General features: G+C 45.7%; 1 protein-coding gene across 2 annotated transcripts; it reads right to left on the bottom strand.

The window, feature by feature from the left end:
* Positions 1 to 769: 769 nt before the first annotated feature.
* On the bottom strand, positions 770 to 23,898 carry CYP39A1 (cytochrome P450 family 39 subfamily A member 1). 2 transcript variants are annotated; one of them, XM_069850813.1, is made up of 12 exons: positions 23,692 to 23,898; positions 20,879 to 21,014; positions 19,403 to 19,577; positions 17,490 to 17,639; positions 16,685 to 16,778; positions 15,113 to 15,211; positions 12,433 to 12,523; positions 11,295 to 11,428; positions 10,533 to 10,628; positions 8,960 to 9,048; positions 3,601 to 3,688; positions 772 to 2,466 (listed from the first exon to the last, which is right to left on the bottom strand). In XM_069850813.1, the coding sequence occupies exons 1-12, from the start codon at positions 23,866 to 23,868 to the stop codon at positions 2,395 to 2,397; spliced, it is 1,401 nt and encodes a 466-aa protein (XP_069706914.1). In that variant the 5' UTR covers positions 23,869 to 23,898; the 3' UTR covers positions 772 to 2,394. The 2 variants fall into 2 exon arrangements, with proteins under 2 accessions (XP_069706915.1, XP_069706914.1); XM_069850814.1 differs by lacking the exon at positions 8,960 to 9,048 and having other exon boundaries at positions 770 to 2,466.
* Between the last annotated feature and the right edge of the window lie 1,150 nt (positions 23,899 to 25,048).

The following is a 25,048-nucleotide window of genomic DNA, read 5'->3' as shown; positions in this document are numbered from 1 at the left end:
AGTCGCATGCCCAGTGCCATTCAGAGTGGCTGCAGGATGAAAGCTTCTCCTTGCTTGTTTCAATTAAACGATCGCTATCATTTGAATGCCTTTCTTCTGCCTAATTCCGCTTCCATCGCCTACCGGTGGAGAGGAAATATTTTTTGCCATGTGATGAGCCATGAATTTAGAATGTAATAAATAATTGGGGAAGATGCTTGCTGCCAATAAAGCCCACTGATTTATGCTATAAATGTGACCATTTAAAATTGAATTGGCCCAGAAGTTCAACCGTGTCCTGGGCTGCATCCAAAGCAGCGTGGTCAGCAGGGAGAGGGAAGGGATTCTACCCTTCTACGCTGCTCTTGTGAGACCCCACCTGGAGTCCTGTGTCCAGTTCTGGAATCCTTAACATAAGAAGGATATGGAACTGTTGGAATGGGTCCACAGGAGGCCACTGAGGTGATCTGAGGTCCGGAGCACCTCTGCTATGAGGACAGGCTGAGAGAGTTGGGGTTGTTCAGCCTGGAGAAGAGAAGGCTCCGAGAAGAACATAGAGCAGCTTTGAGTACCTGAAGGGGCTCCAGGAAAGCTGGGGAGGGGGAATGGCTTTAAATTGAAAGGGGGAAGATTTAGAGTAGACATTAGGAAGAAATTTGTGGTGAAGCCCTGGCCCAGGTTGCCCAGGGAAGCTGTGGCTGCCCCATCCCTGGAGGTGTTCAAGGCCAGGTTGGATGGGCCTTGGGGCAGCCTGGTTCTCTTTAGAATTACCATACAGATGCCAAGACTTGTAAACAACAGGGTAGCAACCGAGGCATTCGGACCCCACTTCAACAAAGCACGTAACCATGGGCGTAAATTGAAATCAATTCTTATTCTGCAAATCATAGAATCACAGACTGGTTTGGGTTGGAAGGGACCTCAAAGCCCATCCAGTTCCACCCCCCTCCATGGGCAGGGACACCTCCCACTGGACCAGGCTAAATCCACTTAAAGTGTTTGCTTAGAGCAAAACACATGCTTAAGTTGAGTTTTGCTTGGCACGGTGCTTGGGCACAGCACAGAGCCTGGGCCTTGGAATTAATCTCTTTTTGAAAGGAAGTCATTATTTTTAGCTCACCTCGCCATGGCTACAGCTGTATCTTTTAGTCCCCAGATATCTATTTTCAGGAGGCCTACGTGCTAAGCCTAAACTTCTGGTTTCTGTGACAATCAGTGGCACGGAAAAGATATCGAATACCATTACTGGCGGAGAGAAAGAGACCACTTGAAATACTTGACTGCTAAGTATAATCGAGATTTGCCTTCAGTGAGGCTCATGAGAGGAAAGACATAAAAGAAGCTGTGATTATTCTGGGAGGTGGCTGCTGACACCACGGGTTATCTTTTCACCACGCTGACTGGAAAAGATTCACTTGCAGTAGGTTAGCAATTTGAACTCAAAATATTTTGATGAGTTTTCAGTCAAATATTACAATTCCACAGGAAATTTATGATTTCAGGGAAAATGTTTAGACTTTCCTCAAAAGTATCACAAAAGGATTGGCTGCAGTGTGATAGATTCTGTGGGGTTTTGTCCTGAAACTCTTCTTTAATGTACATCAGAGCCCAAGAATTATTAAAAGAAATTGGATTTGAAAGAGTTTTATCATTCATTTCTCATAATTTTAGATTTCCTCTCTCTTTTTAATAAGACCCCTACCATTTGTCTCACTGGCTTAGGCATGGGAGTTTTTTATCCCAGTACAAATGAAGACCAACACACAGCCTTGGCCAGGCCAGAATTTGCTCAGATAGATCTGTCCTATGGAATGTCTGGAGGAGGAGTGATTGTATTTTCTAAGATGGTTTTTGAGGGATCATAGAATCACTTGGTTGGACAAGACCCTCGAGATCACCGAGCCAAACCATACCTATCCACTGCAAAACCAGATCCCTGAGCATCTTGTTTCCCTGACTTTTAAACCCCTCCAGGGGTGGGGACTCCACCATCTCCCTGCTTGGAACATGACTTCATAGAATCATAGAATCGTAGAATCACCAGGTTGGAAGAGACCCACCGGATCATCGAGTCCCACCATTCCATGCCTGACTTCCAAACGTAGCAGTCCTGAACGTCTGGTGAATTTAGTGATTCAGATTTGTGAAGTCAGTGAATAACTGGCCCACAAATTATGAATGCAGCAGGAGAGCTCGAGTTTTAAATACCAGGAGGTAGGCAATCAGGTGGGGAGCATGGATATGCCTATGCTGGGATGGCATACCACAACGCAGGGTATGGACAGCATTTAACATTGAAGTGAAGAACTGTTAAGGCAGAGAACACATCTGAATGTGTCCGGCAGGGAAGCAGCTCAGTGGTCCATCCATCCAGAGGTGGCTGGCAGAGGAATGTGGGTTAGTGCTGGGCAGCTTTCATTCCCGGCGTTTATACCGGACCCGGCATGGTGCCGTGGGTTGTTGTGTCCCCACTAAGTGTAAAGAGCTCTGCAAAAAGAAGAAAATCAGTAGAAACATTTAAGTTAATAGAATTATCATCTTGCTTTAAATTAAGACACAAAGAGCTCCTTGGAGCTTTGGTCTTAGAGAATGAAGACCAAATACTGAGACTATTTCTTGGCTTTGCTGAAGCCATTGAGTAGGGCTTTCATGATCACTTTTTGTTCCACTCACCCTGACAGAGGACGACACGTGAGATCCTAAGAAACTCAAACAGTTTTGAATATCTTCACCAGCATAACTGCCTGTGGGTGCAGAGCCCAGTTACAATTAATTCCAGTGAGAACTGGCGCGACAACGCGCTGTAAGTCAGGAAGGGACAACCTTCCTCCGTGTTCTGGGTGGACTTTCTACCACTACTTGAGATGAACATCTCACATTCTTCAAGGAGAGCAGAGGAATTAAGTTCTTCAGGCTTCCAATCGGGAGCTTGAAGGGCAATGACAGCCTAAAGCGCAATCATACAAAGCCCCTGCCACTCTAAACTTGTCCCTCTTCTCCTTGGCATCTTAGCCAGAGGGCGTGTTTGTCATGTTCAGGTTGTGACAGACAGGCTTGCTGACTTTGCTGCTTATGAGGAACAATGATTTTTGGAAAGTGGAAAGGACACAGTGCAAACAGGGAAGGAAATCACTGCTGAGTGGAGATCCCACCCCTCTCCCTTAATGGTAAAAACTTTCTGTGTCACAGTTGCTCCTACAGTCTTACCCTAACCGTTTCTCTTCCCCCACTGAGTATTTAGAGGAAGAGCACTGCAAGTGCTGCATCTGATTTCATATATTTACAGTATTAATAGCCCAGTTCCATGCTCATTGTTTTTGTGAGAAAAAACCTGCAGAAAGCAGTTATAAAATCTCTTGTAACATTTAGGCAATAATGAGAAAAAATACCCTTGTAGGTGCATTCTTGTATAGAGAGCGCAGAACCACTAACATCGCTGCAGTTACTCTTGGTCTTCTGATTTAAAATGAAGATCAAGTTATTCCTTACTGGTTTTATTAACCCTCCTCTCAAAATTTTGTTTCATTATACATAACCATAGTTGGGCATTGTTGTTCGGAGCATGTCATGATTGAAGGATATAAAGATGGGGAATGCTTTATAAATGCATGGATTTTTTACCTCCTTTGGAACTACATCCAATAGCTGAAATTCATATTTGTATAGAAACAGCACAACAAGCAACTGGATTTCCATGATAGCAAACCACCTGCAAGAAAAGGCAGGAGAACATCAGCCATCCAGCTTGACTATCCAGTGTGTTGTCATAGAATCAAATCATGGAATGGTTTGGGTTGGAAGGGACATCAAAGCCCATCCAGTCCCACCCCTGCCATGGGCAGGGACACCTCCCACTGGACCAGGGGCTCCAAGCCCCATCCAACCTGGCCTCGAACCCCTCCAGGGATGGGGCAGCCACAGCTTCCCTGGGCAACCTGGGCCAGGGGCTCCCCACCCTCACAAGAAAACATTTCTTCCTAAGATCGCATCTCAATCTTCCATCTTTCAGTTATCATCAGATGAAATACAGGTTGTCTTTAACAATTTTTACATTCCACACTTTAGTTCTGCCTGAAATTTTATCTCCAGTAGGAAAATACACTGTGGCTTGGTTCAGCTTCAATTACTCAATGAAGAACACAAACATAGTGGCTGCCTCTACTTTCCAGTTAAACATTACAGCAACGCCATCCCTCTGACACCCTACTTGAATCCAGGCCCTTATCATTATGGGTTTTTTCCACTGTCTAAACATTTATGTTCTTCTAATGCTTTCTGACTTGAAATAACTTCATAGGAGTGAGAAGGCAGTCAAATATAGAAAAGGCGATATGACTAATTGTGCTATATAAAGTTATATAATACAGCTGGGAGCCTGATGACATCAGAGCTGCTCTGATAGCGGGGGGAGTTTATTTAATGCGCCAGCATTAGAACACAGCGTGAGACCCACAGGCACAAGTTTTGTTCTGTAACACTCACAAGAAATGTCTTTCTCAGTCAGCCTGGAGAAGATCTCAGATAGCTCCAGGTGAACTCCTCTAAGCTAGTTTTTTTTATTGTTGATGTCACAGAATCATAGAATGGTTTGGGTTGGAAGGGACCTCAGAGATCATCCAGAGTCCCATGGGCAGGGACACCTCCCACTGACCAGGCGGCTCCAAGCCCCATCCAACCTGGCCTTGAACCCCTCCAGGGATGGGGCAGCCACAGCTTCCCTGGGCAACCTGGGCCAGTTCCTTCCTACCCTCAGCATGAAGAATTTCTTCCTAATGTCTAATCTAAATCTCCCCCCTTCCAATTTAAAGCCATTCCCTGTGGCCCCATCACTCCAGGCCCTTGTAAAAAGTCCCTCCCCAGTTTTCCTGGAGCCCTTCAGGCACTGGAAGCTGCTTTAAGGTCTCCTTGGAGCCTTCTCTTCTCCAGGCTGAACATCCTCAACTCCCTCAGAGCAGAGGTGCTCCAGCCCTTGGATCATCTTTGTAGCCTCCTCTGGACCCGTTCCAACAGCTCCACATCCTTCTTATATTGGGGTTTCATTTCTTACACTGGGGATTGCAGAACTGCATCCAGGAAGAATTAAACATGTCCTAAACACCTGGTTACCGGAGTCATGCTATTACGCTTTTCTACACAGTTTATTTTCCATTATCTGAGAGATGCTGGGACACTTGGACAAAAGGCCATGGGGAATTCACCGGGGACACGGCCGCACGACTGCAAACGGCGTCAGCCTGGATTTGGCCTGGCAGGTGTGAAGAGGAAACTAAGTCGTCCCACGAGACCCAAGCTAACTCCTGCAGAGCCATCGAGATCCACGCGCTGAGCCGCTCTGCGCTCCGGAGTGGGAGGATGCCTGTTTGTTTTGGCAAAACTTCAGACCCAAATTATCTCTGTGATTTCACACTGGAATTACCTTGAGATAGGGAACTTGTGGTGACCTTGAGCTCGGGGCAATGCAGTGCAGAGATATTTCAATGGAAGTTAGCTCAGGTCAGGCAGGACTTGGTGGCCCAAAGGAGCAAGGGCTGCACAAAGGTGGGTTCCTGACAGTCACGGGGGGGTTGCAGTGGGGTCCTGAGCTCCTGGTGTGGGAGGTGCTGCCTCTGAGATGTCTTCACTGGTTTGGTATAGATCTACCTAGAGCCCGCAGAACCACAGAATGCCCTGAGCTGGAAGGGACCCACAGGGCTCACCCAGTCCAGCTCCTGTCCCGGCACAGCACACCCCAACACTCACACCGTGGGGCTGGAGGTGTTTTCCAAATGCTCCTGGAATATTGTCAGGCTCAGCACCGTGACTGCTTCCCTGGGAGCTGTTCCAGGGCTTTACCACCCTCTGGGGGAAGAACTTTCTCCTGATGTCCAACCTAACCCTGCCCTGGCATCTTCCTGCCATTCCCTCGGGTCCTGTTCCTGGTCACCAGAGAGAAGAGCTCAGCGCCTGCTCCTCCTGCTCCCTGTTTTAGGAAGCAGTGACCTGCAATGAGGTCTCCCCTCATTCTCCTCTTCTCCAGGCTGAACACACCCAGTGATTTCAGCTGTTCCTTGCATGACTTCCCCTCTAGACCCTTCATCACCTTCATGGCCCTCACGTGCAACCTGTTGGAACAGCAATGGATGTAACCGATGAGTGCAGCACTCCCCACCGGTCTATCTCAGAGTGCTTTTCCCAACAGGCTGTTGCTGTTCTCTGCAAACAGGGATGCTGAGACACAAGGATGACAACACACATGTCTGAGGGTGGCCAGGGGGACAGTTCAGGAGTGAGAGGCAGCAAAAGGCAGGACTGCAGAGCCCCTGCGCATCCTTCTCTCCCACAGCATGTAGTACCGAGCAGAAACCATCAATTTTCTTGGAGGTAGATTTCCCTTAGTTCCCACCTGCCTTTTGTATTCACGACTGAATTCTAGAGCTGTTTTCTTGTAAAAACTCAGTCACTTACGCCTTCCCGTTTTATTCAGTGACAAGGGGCTTTGACAAACTGTGTTTCATGAAAATTCACCCTCAATGCCCTGCTACGTATTTGTGTTGTGCTTGAACCCAGGAGCTCAGCTGTGGATTGAGGTCCTGCAGTAAACAGAGTCTGAGAATGGATTCACGGCTGTTGTGCTGAAGGGTTTGCAATATCAGCATAAGATAGAAGACAGCAGACAGAGCCGTGCAAGATAAGCACAGTCGCACAGGCAGTAGTCACCTGCTTAGACAGAAGTAGCTTCACTGCCATCACATTTTTCCTTTAGGTAAAAAAAGATGTCAAAGAAATGGCTTTGTGGGAGCTCTTCCCACGTCATTTTGCTAGAATATTTGACAAGCCTGTTATTTTCTAGCTTTCAGTTTGACTAAATTAGCTTTTCATTTCGTGATGAACTTTTGCAATGGAGAAATTAAATGTTTAACACAATTAATTTATAAATGCCAGTACTGAATTAAATCAGAATGCATCTGAAACGTGAAATATTGTTTCACAGGATCGTAGAACTCCTTGGTTTTAAAAGACCTTTGAGATCATCAAGACCAACCGTTCCTGTCCACTACTGAACCAGATCCCTGAGCGCCACCCATCTTTTAAACCCCTCCAGGGTATTAGGTTTTGTTCAGTGATAACAAAGAACTCTGCAACGTGGGATCTAGATACATCCCTTGATTTTATTCCCTTTCTTCCAACACCACCATGTGATTCTTCTAAAATTATTGCCGAAAAGGCTGAAGGTGTGTGTTACCTTCTGGGTTGCCAAAGGGTTTGAAAGGATTTTTTGTCTGTCAGCAACAAAAAGATTCTCCATCTTTTGTCTGTGTAGAAATGCTATCGTTTTCTTTCTAACCACAAACTTATTTTAAAGATATTATCAGAGTTAGAGAACAGCCCGAACAAAGAAATAGGTCAGACTATATAAACAAGCAGCTTCCAGGACTCATTGTTTAGCAGCTTGTCCATTACCTGTGGGTGCCTCTTGTGAATTCTGCTCTCGTCCTTGCTGGGAGAGTGGCTGTGCTCACATTTAGCTCAGGAATATGGTACAAGCCACAGAGGTACAGCAGCGAGGGAGCACTTTCCTCTGGCAAGCCTAAACGGTGAAGGCACTTTATTCACTTTGTTTATGCCTTCACAAAATTTCTCTGACACTCATGTCCAGCCTGCTATAAGTGCAGATTCAAGAATGCAGATCCTCTGCAACGCTCTAGACTCCTTGCTCCAAATCATAGAATCACAGAATCGGTTGGTCGGAAAAGACCTTTGAGATGGAGTCCAACCGTACCTGCCCACTACTAAACCAGATCCCTGAGCACCTCATCCACTCATCTATTAAATTCCCCCCAGGGACGGGGACTCCACCATCTCCCTGGGCAGCCTCTGCCAGGGCCTGAGAACCCTTTCGGTGAAGTTTTTCCTGATGTCCAATTCCATCGCCCGTCCCTTGGCTGAAGAGCCCAGCACCCACCTCGCTCCAACCTCCTCCCAGGCAGTTGCAGACAGTGATGGGGTCTTCCCTCAGCCTCCTTTTCTCCAGGCTAAACATCCCCAGGTCCCTTAAGCTGCTCCTTATAGAATCATAGAATCATAGAACAACCAGGTTGGAAGAGACCCACCGGATCATCGAGTCCAACCATTCCTATCAAACACTAAACCATGTCCCTTAGCACCTCTTCCACCCGTGCCTTAAACACCTCCAGGGAAGGTGAATAAGACCTGTTCTTCAGCCCTTTCCCCAGCTTCATTGCGTTCTCTGGACACAACTCCTGATTTTAACTGACTAGTTTTAAGGATTCTTGGTTACTTGTTTCTTAGAGGAGACCAGGTTTCGAAGGCAGAGAACTGAGCACAGATATTTGAACACAGAAAGAAGGAGCAGCTGCCTCCCTGGGCCTCGTTCCAGGAAGAGGGACAACAGAGAAAACAGCAGGAGGAATGCAGGAAGCATCAAGGCTGGCATTGCTGGAGGAATGAAGAGAGAGAAGATCTGCAATTTAAGCCACCACAGAATTGCGTGGGCCTTAATGGAAAGACAAGATTCAAACAGAGGGGAGCCAGTTAAGACGTTTGGAAGGTTAGCACAGATATCAATGGCTTCATTGAGAGTCTCAGAGCAGATAAATGTTCTTTAGTTTAGTTCAGAACTGGTTTATGGCAACCTAAATGCTTGTCTCTCTAAACTGGCATGTTTGTAAGTGGAACAACTCTCCCATGATGAAAAGATACCTCCGGAGCAGCAGAGCTAAGCTGACTTTCCTCCCACGGGGATACCCTTGATACACCAGTCTCAGATTCTGCTTTTACATCATGAATTAACCTGTCTTTTCCAGGAACAAAGCCATTTTCAAAACACTTGAAACAAGGTCCAGATAATACTGAACATTAGGGGATTGACAAAGAGCAAGGCAATGAAAACACTTAATCTCCAAGTGTAAGAAGAGCCCAGTTCAAGAGAGTTGCTCTCTGCAGGGTTTGGGAATAAATAAACCCCAGCTGTTTCACTGACCTTCCTGGACACTGATGCTTTCCTCCTCCGAATGCCACAAAGCTGTCCAAGAAAGCATTCTTCTCTAAATTTGCCTCTTTCCAACGATCCTGTGGGAAGAAACTTTTTTTTCCAAATCAGCCTTATATAAATAAAGCTTAACTTTATTTCTCCAGGCTAAAAATGACCTTGGACAGCTAATCCTCAATACAAAGTTGCACTAATGCCATTTTTATTTTTTTTTTTGCATTCAACCTGTTAGAGTCTGGATTTAAAAGTCTGCACTGACTCAGGGAATGAAATGAGGGTCCCATTTGAAACATACTTCGGTGCCTCAAAGTGCTGGAGAGGTGGTCAAATTCAGAGTTGTTCCTATACCTCCCCATTTGCCTAAATCCTGTGTCTTGAGCTGTTGGATTGCTCATGAAAATACAACCTTCTCCTTTTAAATATACGTGCATTCAAAGTAGGTGTTCAACCAGTACCTTCCCTCAGCCACAAAATTGTATCACGGCTCTCAAATGGCTCATGAACATCTTGCACACAAACCCTTTCTGAGATGCTGTGCACAGACAAATATCTGTCAGCTGAGACATGAGAGAATCATAGAATCGCTTGGTTGGAAAGAACTTTGAGACCATCAAGTCCAACCATCCCTGTCCACCACTAAACCAGATCCCTGAGCACCTCATCTGCCCAGCTTTTAGTCCTCTCCAGGGATGGGGACTCCACCACCTCCCTGGGCAGCCTCTGCCAGGGCATGAGAACCCTTTTGGTGAAGAAATGTTTCCTGATGTCCAATCTGAACCTGCCCTGGTGCAGCTTGAGGCCAGCAAGGTGATACTATTAGGAATGGCAGCGTCCAAGGAGTACTCACTTATTCCTCACAGTAAAAAGGGTGAGTTTCTAAAAAACAAGCTGTCTTGCTTTTTAGGAAGGAAGTTACTAAAGAAATAAGCCACTGCATCAAAGGTTCTTCTTAGGGTTTTAAACAAGCAGCAGTTATTGTGAAGGGTTTCAAACCGGTGAAGGCTTTGCTAGAAGGGAAGCTTTGTTTAAATTACTCCTTGATATATTTCCTTAAAAAAGGCAAATCATTCTATAGCAGACAGTGCTAAAAAGAGCAGTTACACGCCTGCCCACGCAGCCAGCTGGGGTGGAATAATAATCAAGAAACTCTAGATGAGGTACTGAATTAGCAGAGCTAATACCTACCAGAAATCATCTGACAGGAAAGGCCAGTGGACCTGGGTAGAGATGTGGAGATGAGAAATACAAGATAGATACCAGGGAGAGGAGAGTTCTTGGAGTTGGGTTCAGCAGTGATATCAGTGGGTTTTTTCCATGGTGGGCTTTGAATCAAGATCAAAGTGATACAAAGCTGTACCGTGTTATCTGGAACACGTAACTGAACTTTAAATGTTTGCTTATTCCTACAGGATCCTCCTTTCTGTGCACAGCTCTGTACACAAGGCCATCCTTGACATGATGGGGAATATCCAACTTTAAGGCAAGTTGTTCGTATGCTTTTTTTGTGAAACAAATGAAGAGTAGAAAAGAAAGCAAAATACCCACTCTCAGAGTGACAACTTACAGGTTTGAACACTTCTGGGTCAGGAAAATACTTTGGATTCCTGTGGAACCAATACGGGGACAACATCAGCATGTCACCTGCAGGGACGGTGAAGTTCTGAAAGGAGAAAAAAATCTTAAGAAATCACAGTTTCAGTTGACAAAACAGTCCCTCCTTAGCACTTCTCTTCCATCAGCAGAAGGTCCCAACACAGGGCAAGTGAGGGTGGTGAAGCCATGGCAAGCATATTACATGTTTGAAGCTTCTTCTTGATGTTCCCCCTCAACCACTTCTCATAACCCTTGTTCTCCAGCCTCTTCAGTAATTTCTTAAACAGGCACAGGTGCCAATTTCTTAAGAGAACATTTTCTCCCCAAATACTTAATTTTTAGCCCCTTGAACACTGGCACTTCCCTTCTGAATGGCAGAGAAGAAGGACAAAAGGAAAAGGATATTTATCAGTTACTAAACTGTGGTCTCTTCCACTACATTTGTGTCTGATTCCTACCTCATCAACCATCAGCACAGCATCTCCAGCTCAATTCAGTTTCATCTAAACTAAATTCAGCTTTGTGAGTAAGACTGAGCAGAAGAAGCAAAACCACTCTGAAATTAATGATGATTAAATTAATGATGATGAATTGTCTGTTAAACCAAAACAGGTGTGTGAGACTGTCAAACATCCCTACAGTTTCAGTTCTACCCAGATCTTTTGGGAGGCTCCTTTCCAGACAAATGATAAAGCATCCTTTTGGGATAAAGACAAAAACCAACAAAACTCACATGAATTTTAATTGGATTTACTACTTTCTTGGTGATTGCACCTGGAGACCTCAGCCGTATGGCTTCCAAAGCACACCATTTAATAAAAGGGAGCTTCTTAAGGTCCTCTTCAGAGACTTCTAGTTTATCTTTACCTGTTGGGACACAAGAAAGAGGACTGGGTAAAAATTAGATTTCATACTTGTTTTGATACCCACTGACACATCTTGCTTTAGACCTTCTGATTGAGTATGTCGAGTCTTTAAGACCTTGTTTAGACCCAAATGTTTTATTTCAAAGTAAATAAATAGACCAAAATCGGTACAATTTAAGAAATGCCACTGAAGATAATGTAATAAATCTAAGGTAGGGGGAGACACGGCATTTGCCAGAAGAGGCCAACTTCATGTTGGATGTTAAGAGTCCCTGGACTTTCTCAGTACTTTGGTAGGACGCTGCACGGGCACCTCAGGGACTGAAAGCACCAAGAGAAGTAGTCAAGGCTGAGCTCTTGGGCTACGTTAAGACTTAGAAACAGAGCAGGGCCAGGAGAAAGGCTTAAGCAGTGGTTCATGATTATCCTCATTCGTTAATTATTGACATGTCCCTTGATGTGGTTTTGACCCATGTCAACTAAGAGTCTCCCAAGCCTAAGCATTGTTCAGGGAACTGCAGATGTGAATGACACCTCCCAGTAGGTAACTGGTTTTTGAGGGAAAGAGATCAGTCATGTGGGAGTGAATCATGCTGGACCATCCAGCCTCAGGTGAAAGAAAAGAGAACAGATCCTGTCCTGCTTTTCCACAGAAGAGCTGTAACTCTGGTGCACATCACACCATGAAAAGCAGCTGAATTGAAAGACCTCATCATAGAGGCATGAAAAAACCCACAAGACTGGTTAATATAAACCTAAGCCTAAACGGTAGGTGTAGACAGATACACATGGTTCTCCTTCTACCTTCTTTTGCTAACATCAAAGGTGTTTTTGCTTCAAAATATGTCTTGAGTATATGCAGAGTAAAGAACCCCGAGCTGGACCCTCTGTTATCAGCAGTACCCTCAGCAGCAACATGCATTAGTGCCAGCCTTGGACCACTGGCTGGGCCAACACGGAATAAATCATTTCTAGGTTCCAGAAGGACACAATCAGATTTATTACCTGCTTTGCCAAAAACAGAAGCCAGGTCTTCCATGATTTTCTTGTAAATGGAAGGATAAGAGAGTATGAAAACAAGGGTCCAGAACGCAATCTAAACAGAGACAGAAGTAATTCAACTCAGGAAATGGAACAGAATTGCAACATCTTGGTAGCAAATCACAAAAGCAGGTGAAAATATTTGCAGGTTTTTGTGCCCGTTTGGTTTGGGATGCAAAGGGAGCTGTGCTTCCAGGGTAAATCCACATCTAAGGACTCAGATCCTGGGAGATTAGGTCCAGTCATCTGCTGCGTACTTATCTTTAGTGAACATTACATAGCTTTGGCTTTGAGCTTCGAAGCACAGAATCCCTTCTTTAATTTCAGATAACTAGGTGTTAAAATGAATTACTGAATCATTCTGCGTGATTAGATTTAGCCGCATGAATGGAAGAAAAATGAAATAGTAGATTCCTACTAATGTTAGCGGAAATAAGGTGGAAAAATCTGCAGGGCATTCTCACAGTGAGTCACACTAAAAAAGGAAGGAAAAGGTTTAATTAACAGCAAAACAAGCACTAGTCTAGCCCCTTCAGAGATAATTTGCTAACTGATTATGCAATGAAGTTGAAAATCAAGAAATTTAGGAAAGGGTAAAATCCTCTTAAGTAGGATGAAACCAGAAGGACCCGCAGCACTGCCAGGAGTCTCTCTCCTCTTGCTGAGCTAGCGGGAGATGCAGGCTGCACGCGGATCTGGTCGCGGGCCATCTGTGCTGCTGAGGGATGAGAACATTTACTCTTATTCCCCAAACAGCCCCACGTGGACGCAGCCCTCCTTCTGCAAAACAAATGCAGTAGTTTTGTTTTCTTTTACAGCACTTGCTATATTGCAGCTTCACTCCATGAGCTAAGGAGGGGTAACGGAATCGTTTCAGATAAAAGGCTTTAACGTGCTTATTAAAAAAAAACCCTTGGAAGGTGAAAGGCCTTTTTTTCATCATTCCAGTCACCAGAACAGTGATTGTGGCTATTCCGAGAAACGAGGAAATATCTGTATGCCTATTTGCAGCTGAATGTTACAGAAGAATGTAATGAGAGGGCTGTGGAAGGAATGTCAGCTCTCCTGATAAGAGAGAGCAGACTGTGCCTCAGGCCAACGCGTGAATCCACAGAAACCTCACTGAACGGGTGACGTTCCTTTAGGGCAAACTGCAGTAATGTCCAATCTACAGAAAACAGAGATGTCATAGAATCATAGAACGGTTTGTGTTAGAAGGGACCTCAGAACCCATCCAGTTCCACCCCTGCCATGGGCAGGGACACCTCCCACTGGATCAGGGGCTCCAAGCCCCATCCAACCTGGCCTGGAACCCCTCCAGGGACGGGGCAGCCACGGCTTCCCTGTGATCCCATCATTCCATGCCCTTGTAAATGTCCCTCCACAGCTCCTTCAGGTACTAGAAGGTTGCTATAAGGTCTCCCCAGAGCCTCCTCTTCTCCAGGTTGAACAACTCCAACTCTCTCTATACATCTGTCCTTTAGGAGGACATACAAAAATAACTCATAATCATTTTTTTCCAAATCACGTCTTTAACAGACATAACTGCTGGAAAGAGCTTAGTAATCACAGTAAATAAAGGATGGTTTTACTGCTATGGATTTTTTCATCTGAGAAGTTCCTGTAGATGTCTGGTCAGCCTAAGCTGCTTTAGACATATTGGGCTTGTTAGCATAGATGTATTTGTATCGTTAATCCATCAAATCTGTTTCTAACACAGACAAAACTTAAGTGGCAGTAGAATCAAACTGTTGCTTCTCTTGCCCTGAAGCAACACTGGCATTTGACCAGCAGATCCCTCAAAGCGAAAGAGCCAAATTTACTCAAGGATTTACCCGCAGATGAAGTCACTCCACATTATGCTTTTGGTATTCTTTACAACTGATAACACCAGGCTATTCAAAAGGAAGTCTCTACTATAATACAGCCACAGAGCTTCAAAACAAAGATAAATGCTCTTCACAGCTTAAAACTGTGATCTTAATAGCTATAAGACATGTGTTCCCAGAATGTTATGATAGGGGACATAATGATTTAGGAAAAATGCAAGAGCTTTTTCTGTCATTGCTTCTGTGACATTGCAGCCTGAGTATATTTGTAGTGATGTACGTGGGTGTGATAATCCTTTCTTTGGAACACACGTGGGGGGTGTGACCTCTGCTTCAGTCTTTGCTTCCCAAATACAGGCTCTTGCACCTCTGCCATGGGGACAGGCTGAGAGAGTTGGGGTTGTTCAGTCTGGAGAAGAGAAGGCTCCCAGGGGACCTCAGAGCACCTTCCAGTACTGAAAGGGGCTCCAGGAAAGCTGGAGAGGGACTTTTTCTGAGGTCATGGAGTGACAGGACGAGGGAGAATGGCTTTAAATTGGACGGGGGAGATTTAGATTAGACATTAGGAAGAATTTTTTCATACTGAGGGTGGGGAGGCCCTGGCCCAGGTTGCCCAGGAAAGCTGTGGCTGCCCCATCCCTGGAGGGGTTCAAGGCCAGGTTGGATGGGGCTTGGAGCCCCTGGTCCAGTGGGAGGTGTCCCTGCCCATGGCAGGGGTGGGACTGGATGGGCTTTGAGGTCCCTTCTAACCCAACCATTATATGATTCTCCTGAACAGGATAGAGAGAAGGTGCTTCTGTAGCTGATGTACTTACAGGGACAGCATTTGCTTGGGAAGCCCAGAGCATTAGGAGACCATAATTGGGACCCAGATGTTTTCCTTGCAAGTTATCCAGGAGATGTTGCAGTAGAGTCTGTTGTAAAATGAAAGATGACAGTGTGTATTTCCAAAAATATATCAAAATTTAATTTAGGGCAGAGCTTACTAGAATGCAAGGGTATGATGCAAGACTAGTTTGTCAAAGAGAAGCAATGTTAGTTATGGGTTTTCTTCAGTTACAAAGTAGACATGGCAGCTGTTCAGAGAAAATGGGACTCGTCAGCAGAGGGCCAGAAGAAGTCAGTGCACCATGAGAATCCCTACTTGCACTGCCCTCTTTTTCTTCAAGTTTTTAGGGGATTTGGTTCCCTTGCTCCCCGTTGTTGTTTGTACGTGGGAGAAATAAATCAGAAATCCCTATTCTTTTTTAAGTTCTCGCTCTGCTTCTCTACTTTAAAGAACCTGAAAACAGGACTGGACAAATTGAATGAATGGAAATGAGGAAAACGTTCTTTCTGTTCCTGCCAGAAAGGTGCTTGTTATGAAGAGATGGTCTGAAAAAATCAGCAATGTCCTTAGTTCCAGGTGTTTTGTTAGTGACCCAGCCAGTGACTTCAATGGCTTGATATTCTCTGAAACTATAGCAACTGTAGGATGTTCTAGGATCAGCTTTTGTTTGCAATGTTTCCTTAAACACAGGGCAACTGTGGATTCAAGGCAAAGCTTCCCATCTACTTTTCAGAGGGGAAAAGGCTGAATTCAAATAAAAAATGACCACCCTTTTTTTCCAAATTCCCACCCAATCTAAGATATTGAGTTTGTCCCTCCTACTTCCCATCTTCTACCATCCCCTCTCCAGACTTTTCCTTCTTTCCTTTATTGTGGTTTATTTTATGAAAGAAATTGTGGTATGTAAAGCTTTTAAAGTCTAAACAGAACCTGTTTTTTTTAACGATGTGCTCTATAATCATTTGGTAGATTCCCAGGCCAGCCTGCTGTCCCATCTGTCACCCATACAGACAAAATTCCTGCCATAGCTAAGGAGAATAACCAGGGGGGCAACTTATCATGGCTTTGACACACTCAATATTTAGGGTACTTGGCTTCCAATCCAGTAATCTGCTATTTTCTACTAGTCTGGCTGCTGGAGGATCTACTCACTCTGCACCAGGGTCTAAAAATAGTCCATGTAAGGTTTTGAGATTTCACAGTGCGGTGCCCTCGGAGAAACAACTGAAAAGGCCTTTCCATCACCTTTTTGAACCGCTCACTGCAGCTGCGACACCGGACGCTTGTGATGGCTCATAGCTCAGAACTCTTGGATTAAAATTCCCCAGAGGAAGATGTCAATTCTTACCATGGAGGAAGGAAACTGAACTGAGGAGCAGTACTCAAAGTTATGGGTCTGTCCTAATGAAGGTGACAGTGATACTGGACAATTAAGATAGAGCTATCTAAGCTGACGTATTTGGCTTGTTTCTTCCAGTACTGAAATAATTCCTGCCCTCCATCCCTTCAGTCAGAATACACAACAAAGGCATCTTATTTCCTAGCCTCAGATGTTTACCTTGGATGCAGTGTCTGAAGGGTTGGTCCTTTCTGCATCTGACACTACTTTCTCAAATAATTTTAAGAGCCATTTTTTGGATTTAGACCAGTTCCTGTAAAGAAAAGCAACAAACAAGGAGCTCTTAACTTATGCAGCGCATGCCAACATTTCCCTTTCCATGAGAAGGACTCTTTGGTTCCTTTCGAAAAGCCCCTGGGCAGCAGCCAGTTGATAAATAGTTGAGTGTCAATCTGACTGAAAGGAGCAGAGACTTCACCTTGGCCAGACCTCATCTTGCAGCCACAACCTGTGACCGCAAGCCTCCCAGATTTTCATATCTATTCCACTACAGGTTTTCATTGTGCCTTTGGACAATTTCTTCGGTCAATCTTTTCAAGAATGACCTCCCCTGAGAAATAAAGGCCACATTTTTAGAACACCCTTAGTTCTTTCTGAAGGCTATTTTGATCTTTAAGGTCCCTTTCAACCCAAACCATTCTATGATTTGAGGTGCTCAAGGTGCTGTCATGGGCCCGAAAGCACTGACAGGCTCCTTTCCTCAGAATCTGGTTGCTTCTGCTGAGGTCAGCTCTGTGACAGTGCAGCCAAGTGACATTGGGATCAGTCTGCTGGGAAAAGAGCTAAGGTATGGGATAGAGTACAGATGCCTCCTTGGAGATCCCTTCAGTTTGGGACTCACATTCAGGTACCATCAAAAAAGACAACGCATCATCCTCTAGGGGAAATGTCTCTCGTGGTTGATATCTCAGCAAGCTAAATGCCTGTATTGAGTACACCACGTGCATCACCTCCTCTCCATTACCTCAGGAAGCACTCGGGCATCTGAGAAGCGTATTCAAAGTCCTCATCGTATTTCTGAAAATGTTCTTCAAACTCCTTGAGTTCGCTCTGACTGGTCACGCAGATGCCTTTCCCAAACAAAGTGTCCACCACTGCTGGATACATCACATGCCTGCAAGGACAAGATACCCCATTACTTATGGGCCATAGGGAGGCTGTTGCAAGCAAAGCCTTGTAGTGATAGGACTAGGGGCAATGGGGATAAACTGGGGAGGGGCAGATCCAGACTAGACACAAGGAGGAATTTCTTCACCATGAGGTTGGGGAGGCCCTGGCCCAGGTTGCCCAGGGAAGCTGTGGCTGCCCCATCCCTGGAGGGGTTCCAGGCCAGGTTGGATGGGGATTGGAGCCCCTGATCCAGTGGGAGGTGTCCCTGCCCATGGCAGGGGTGGAACTGGATGGGCTTTGAGGTCCCTTCAAACCCAAACTATTCTATGATTTTATGATTCAGTTTTAGGCCAGGATGAGGTGTGTTGAATTGCCAGCACTTGAACTGTGGGGCTCAAGCATCACATCAGCATGGAAGGGCTGGCACAAGGCTCACCTCTCACTCACACTCTCACTGCAGATTTTAAGCAGAGGCTGGGAGACTCAGGGGCCTCAGGCTGGTCCTGTGCACGTGGCTGATCTTCATCTGGTAGCGTTTGGGCACTTGAGCAGTGGCACAAAGTCTCTGGTGTCGAGGTCTCCTTCTCCCTGCTGACCCCACCTGATATTTCACATCAGCCCATGTGAACCTTCCGGCCGTTGCACAACCCCTTCTGCAGTCAAACACCCTGAGAAACCCCTCCTCTGCCTGCAGCTTTGCGGGAATGAACAGTGCCTTTTTGTTTTCTTTTTATCTCACTCCTTCCCTGTTGACTCCTCTGTTGTCCTGCGTACTCTGAGCTCCTTTCCCAGACCCCTTCACCTGTAATCCTGAGCTCTGAGAAACCCTCATGCAACCTTTGTGAGTTCCCAAAACTAAAAACGCATTTCAGGCCATGGTCTTTCACTTTCTTGTTTTTCTACAGATCATAAGGAAGTTGGAGCCACCTGGTGGCCCTATGGATTTAATTCTGAGGCAGCTGAATAATCTTAGAATCATAGAGCAGTTTGGATTGGAAGGGACCTCAAAGCCCATCCAGTCCCACCCCTGCCGTGGGCAGGGACACCTCCCACTGGACCAGGGGCTCCAAGCCCCATCCAACCTGGCCTTGAACCTCTCCAGGGATGGGGCAGCCACAGCTTTCCTGGGCAACCTGGGACAGGGCCTCCCCACCCTCACAGGAAAATAAGTTCTGGCAGCAAAGTCAGTTGCAGAGATCTTATTTAAGACTTCTGAGAACACACAGGGGAATTTTTCAGCCCGCTGAAGATCAAGCATCTCATCTGCTTGTAATCTCTTTATAAGCACATGAAGCTTTTATCCCATCTTTTGGGGAACAGGGCTTGTTCAAAGATGCCGTGTTTTATTTTTACTTCCAAATAGGTAATTGAGATGTTTCTCCTAGCTGGGAGAAACCCCTTTAGATGAAACCTTCTCCACTCTGCGAGCTGCCTGGAACTGTGAAGCAGTGACGAATAGCCTCACACAGGTTTTCTGAGAACATTAGGAAAAAATTTTTCACAGAAAGGGTCATTGGTCCCTGGCAGAGGCTGCCCAGGAAGGGGGTTGAGTCACCTTCCCTGGAGGGGTTTAAGGCACGGGTGGACGAGGTGCTGAGGGACATGGGTTAGTGATTGATGGGAACGGTTGGATTCGATGATCCGGTGGGTCTCTTCCAACCTGGTTATTCTATGATTCAGAGCCTGAGCTCCCCCTGCTTTCCAGCCACATCTCTGCTCCCCCACAGGACAATCTCATGTTCCAGATGTGCTGCAAAACTCCCGTACCTTACCAGGTCACTGAGGTCACCTGTGCCCTCCGTGCCCAGCAGTGCCATGTACTCCTGCAGTTCCTTACACAAAGTGCCCGTGAACACGTGCAGATTAGAAGGACCCATTTTTGCCTTCATCATGCTGTAGAGGTTACCATGGTTCTGATAAAATGCTTCTGCAGGCACAGAAACTAAACACAAAAAGAAACATTTTGAAAAATAGATGAAGTAGATTTTCACAGAGAGATAGAATGAAAAATTTTACATATAACTTGTGATTCTAATTTAAAAGCCTTAACCCTCATTTTCCTAGAGTGTAATTCCCAGAAAGATTCCTTCTAGTCCTGTAAAGATTCTGGTGAGCTTTCTGCTTCTACCCATCTGTGCAGCATCTTCCTGCCCCACGAAGCTTCAGTCCCAGAATCAATAATCCAGATTTCTGCCCAGCTTCCATGTGGATGTGGAGAGATGGACACATGCTCCTCAAAACTGACTGAAATGGAAAACTAATCCAAGAAAAAACAGTTTAGGTCTTTGTGCCACAGCACATTGTCTCAGACACATCAGGAGAGGCTGAGAGGAGAGAAGGTGCAGGGGTCTTCTCAGTGTGGATGAGTATCTGGTGGTAGGAAGAACGAAGATGGGGCCAGGCTCTTCTCAGGGCAGGAGGCAGTGGGCACAAATGGGAATAGAGGGGATTCCACTGAGAGATAGGGAGTTTTTATTGTGAGGGTGGTCAAACAGGTTGCCCAGAGAGCTTGTGGAGTCTCCATCCCTGGAAATACTCAAAACCCAACTGGTCACAGCCCTGAGCCACCTGCTGTCACGGACACTGGTCTGAGCAGGGGCTTGGACTAGGTGATTTCCAGCGGTGCCTTCCAGTCACAAGGATTCTGTGATTTAATTTCTGCCATCTTGCTTCTCTCATTTCAGTCCAAAATTGCCAGACTACTCAAAGAATTCCTGTCTGCACAATTCCACATGGATATAAGCACAAGCTGTCAGAGCATACCCCTGCTGATGGGACATATCCCTCACCCTCTTCTAATGACAGTTGTACTACCGGGTAACAACTAATTACTGCTACAAGCTAATTTCCAAATTCAGTGATAGGACAACATAGCAGTGCTCCCAACCTGACGTCTATAGGTGGAGTATTGAGCCCCAGAAAAGGACTTGACCTCAAAATGGGGTTGTTTAATGATAAAAAGTAATCATAGAATCATGGAATGGTTTGGGTTGGAAGGGAGCTCAAAGCCCATCCAGTGCCACCCTGTGCCGTGGGCAGGGACACCTCCCACTGGATCAGGGGCTCCAAGCCCCATCCAACCCGGCCTTGAGAATTTAATTTCCCCTTCATTTCATAACATGGTCATGGGTTAAGAGAAGCATTTAAGTCACAATGAAAAAGTCAGCAGGCTTTGGATTGGGCATTGATGTTCCTGGAAACCTAGATTTGATTTCCATTAAAGAAGAACTAGGTCTCATTTACCTGCTTTCTCGACAGCTTGTTGCACTGCCTGTTCAAAATTTAAGTCTTTAGATTTAAAAAATGCTTCGGCTCCTTCTTCCTCTGTCACAAAAGTAAATCGTTTCCCCAGAGCGAATATTGTGAAGACAGGTCCGTGCTGGAACAAACAAAGATTTTGCATCACTGCATTGTTAACACTTTTGATGGAAGCCCCAACAGGACTTTGGTGCTGCTGAGAGGTCAGGAGGGAGGATGTGGTCCTTCCTGCTCTCTATAAAGCTTGGATCAGAAGAGCGCAAAGATAAACATGAGTCACACCAAAATTTTTAGCCTTGAGGACCAGAAGGGAACACCACAAGGGCCTGCCTGACCCTGAAGAGATTCCTTTCCCTCAATTAACAGTTTATACCTGAATTATATTACAATTCAAACAATGTCACGGGTTTAATGGAACTTTTCGTGTTACTTTAATTAGTGAACAAGTGAAATGTGAAATTTCTTATTAAATCTTATAAAGCTTGCCTGGCAAACTAGAGAATCATAATCTTTGAACACCTAATTCAGCAGCTCTATGTGTATTTTATGCTGTAAGGTGACTCCAGTTACCCACCCTGCCCATTTCAGACCACCTGCAAAACTGCTTCAACTACCCAGGCATCTTTAAGAGGAAGAGGTGGCATCTTTTATTAGATCAGACATTAAATAGCAAGGGATCTTTCTTTTCTTAGACCCATTAGTGACACAAAGGAAAAACTAGACAATTCTTCCAGCCCACGTCTTCTTCTGCAGGAGGAAAGCTGAAGCAGTGAACTTCAAGCAATGCTCAAGTTCAGAGAAGAGAAGAGAAGAGAACAGAACAGAACATGAGTGTCACTTTGACAGACAGAAGGATTAACCCAGGGGAGGAATTTTCTCACTGCAAAAGTCTCCTCTGAACACAACCCTACAGAGCTGAAGAGCTTTCACATCGCACAGAGCCTCTTTCCACACTAAATTGTACGAGGGCAGCTTGCTTGTGCTAAGGGTGATTAATCCTGACCTGGCAATATTTAGCAGCTTGAAATTATGGCAGATGTATTTTGCAACCCTTGCAGTGCCTGTTCATGACCCCTTTGGCAGCAGCACCTCTTTTCTTTGGCTGTGCTTCAGTGCCTACTCCTTTCAAAGGTTTGTCTTTCCTGGCCTCAGCTGCCCTTGCCTGTGTGGGAGGTGGGAAGGGAAGGAAGAAGGTAGGAAAGGAAGGAGGGAGGGATACGTGCCTGGGGTGTTTCAGGAGAGGAAGAGGAGACCCAGAGAGGAACCCTCCCCAGGGACAGGGAGACCATGGGACGATGGTGCTGCAGGCAGGTGGCCAGCCGGGAGGGGACCATAGGGAGAGGTCAGAACTCATAAGGATGCTGAGTTGCTGGACTGAGAAAAAACTTAAAGGAAAGGTCCTATCTGCAAACACGCAGTAAGGAGGGGATATGTAAGAAAGCCTCCTCTTTCTGCTTTGCCTTATATTGAGGTTTCGGCCCTTGAAAGTGCCCTCTGTTCTAGTTTCTGTCCCAACAAAACCTGGGGTTTATAAAGTCCTTGGGGTGTTTGTGGTGTGTTCAGATGTGACAGCAGCTGCATTAGCATCAAGAGTAGCCTAAAGGCTCTCTATGCAAAAGAACAATAAAATACTGAACACAGTGGCACCAAGTTTGCCTTTGTCCTTCAACACCTTCGTATGTTGAAGTTTTGCTCCTTCAGTCTGTGAATGAGATCCCAGAAAGGACCCTTCCACCAAGTTTGTTTTAAAATGTCATCTAAGAGATTCTGCTAAAAGCTTCCTAGGGGAAAAAAGCAACTAAAGCAAGCTTAAGACTGTAAAACACCCGTCCCCAAAAGGGATTGCCCTGGGAAGGACAGTTTGGCAAGCTGCTGTCATCTAGTTGCCACCAGGATATGTTTTCAATACAACAAGGAGGTTCTCTAACAGCCTCCTATCAGGAGAGTCAAAGAAATATGATGATTTGGGGTTTTTTTTGAGTGAGGCTTCATCAGTTTATCTACAGGATGATATGGCAGTTTCTGAAACAGGACAAAGGGCTGGAATGAGTTTCTCCCAGTCCTGCCCTTCTGCCTTAAGATGAAAGAAGAAAAACCTGATCCTGGTACTCATAGATGAAAGGTACAGGAGAGATACAGCAATATAAGGTTTAAACCTGTCTGTCAAGCTCAAGAAGCTGATGATGTTGCATCAATAACAGGTGATTTCATCACTAAATGAAAATGGGGAGATGAGGTTTATGTCAGTTAGAATTAGCTGCATAGGAATTAAGCATCAAATATAAATTAACCTATCAGTCTATCAGACAGACATAGAGAAAGAAAGGCACGTCCAGCAGATAAATCTTCACACCCATCTTTGTTAAGTTTTTTAGGATGGAGAAAAGTTGCCTGCCAAGCACACCTGTCACTCTCTTGAACGCTGAGGGACACCAGCCAGGACTCAGAAATCTCACCTAACTTCAGGCAGGCATATAATAAATCTCCTGGTCCCAGCTCCTGGCTCGGAGCTTTCCACACTGTCTGAAACTAAGATTAACACACAGCCAGCCTGCAAAAGCAAAACAGCCGACCCTGGCTGGGTCCAGGCAGGTTGGTCACAGCACAGATTGTGCCTGGCTTGGAGCCACGATTTATCAATGTTACTGGTTCAATCCTTCGGCAGCTAAATGCTCCTGACGTTATAAAACACAACAAGAAAGGAGTGAACTTAATGCTGAGGTTTCTCCTTGCCTTTCCCCTTGCGAGCAGCCACCCCGAACACACCCCACGAGCAGGCACGCCACCACAGCCATTACCTTGCTTCTAGCTTGCTCTATAAACTCCAGAGGAGCTTTCCCAAACTGAAACGCGGCTCCGAACCAAGGGATCCAGCTTCTGATGCAGGGAGGGGAGCTGGCGTTTCTGCGCTGCAACAAAACAGCCTTGACAATCAGAAGTCCCAGGATTGCTGCCAAGAGGAAAGCAAGAGCCATTTTGCCTCTTCGCTGCTCGCCGCTCCGCCTGCCCCGGCACAGCCGCGCTGGCAGGGATCGCCAAGTCCATCAACAGCGCCTCTTTTATCAGTCTTGCCAGCTGGCCACTGCCACGGAGACTAGATGTCAAAGTACGAAGCAGCCCAGGGCACAAGCCCCTGTTTTGGAAAAGGCAAAGCCCGTTCTCCTCCGCTCTGGGACGAGGGCCAACCCCACCGCTTGCAAAACATCGACGCTCCCGTGCCAAATCCTTGAACTGCGCACCAGCTCCTGGAGGGCTTCCCAAGCAGCTAGGGATGCTGTGGCAAAGCAGGGACTCACTTTCTTTAGTTTAAAACACTATTTTTTTGGCAATATCAGGATAACAAAGCAGAGAGACTGTGATTTGCAGATACTTAGCTTTTAGCAAAGCAATAAACTTGTGCAGGCATCACCTGAACCAGTAAGACTTGTGAAAGGTATCTCACCTGTCTGAGATCATCCCCTTAAAGGCTACAAGCGTGTCCAGTGTCTGAGGAGCTGAGAAAGGCTTTGGAGATTGAACTAAGAATTTAAAACCCACTGGTGGCCCCTCTACTATCACTGCAGTGTCAGAAGGCAAGATTTCAGAGAGGGCAAGTGGGTTTCATAGAATTTTTCAGCTTAAAACCATTATCCCTCTCTGTATTCAGGTAAGACAAACCCTCAGCGTAGATATTTGTTAAAGGCTTTTGTCTTTGTTTCAGACGTTTTGTTTTGTTTAGCATCTCCTTCTTGGGTGTGATTTGGTGGACCCAAGATGCTACTGAAAGGCACTTTTTGTGGGGAGGAGACAACCAGCACAATGGTGTGATAGTCACTAACCCGCTTTCATTGGACTAGATCCTAGCTCTGGGCAGATAATAGTTACTGTCTTTCCAAACCGATGCGGTGGAAGCAGGTGAGTGGACTTGGGGAGTCTTTCCACAGCAGCACACAGCCCTCCTAGACCCTGCTGCTGAGTTTCCAGCCTTTGATCCCCCTGGTTTTGGAGAGAAAGCAGAAAATGCTGTCTCACTGAAAACTGAAATAACTAAATAGGAAAGGTCCTCTCTGCTGGAGCTGTCTGCATCAGGATCTGGTGATAAATAAACTCTGGCTGTTTGATGGAGCTCTGTGAGCAGTGACCCTTCTCTGCTCCACAAATCGCTGAGCTGACCAC

This window comes from Phaenicophaeus curvirostris, chromosome 2 (genome assembly GCF_032191515.1).
Source record: "Phaenicophaeus curvirostris isolate KB17595 chromosome 2, BPBGC_Pcur_1.0, whole genome shotgun sequence".
Lineage (NCBI taxonomy): Eukaryota > Metazoa > Chordata > Aves > Cuculiformes > Cuculidae > Phaenicophaeus > Phaenicophaeus curvirostris.
The sequence above is the reverse complement of the archived record's forward strand: the minus strand, read 5'-3'. Positions and strand labels throughout refer to the sequence as shown.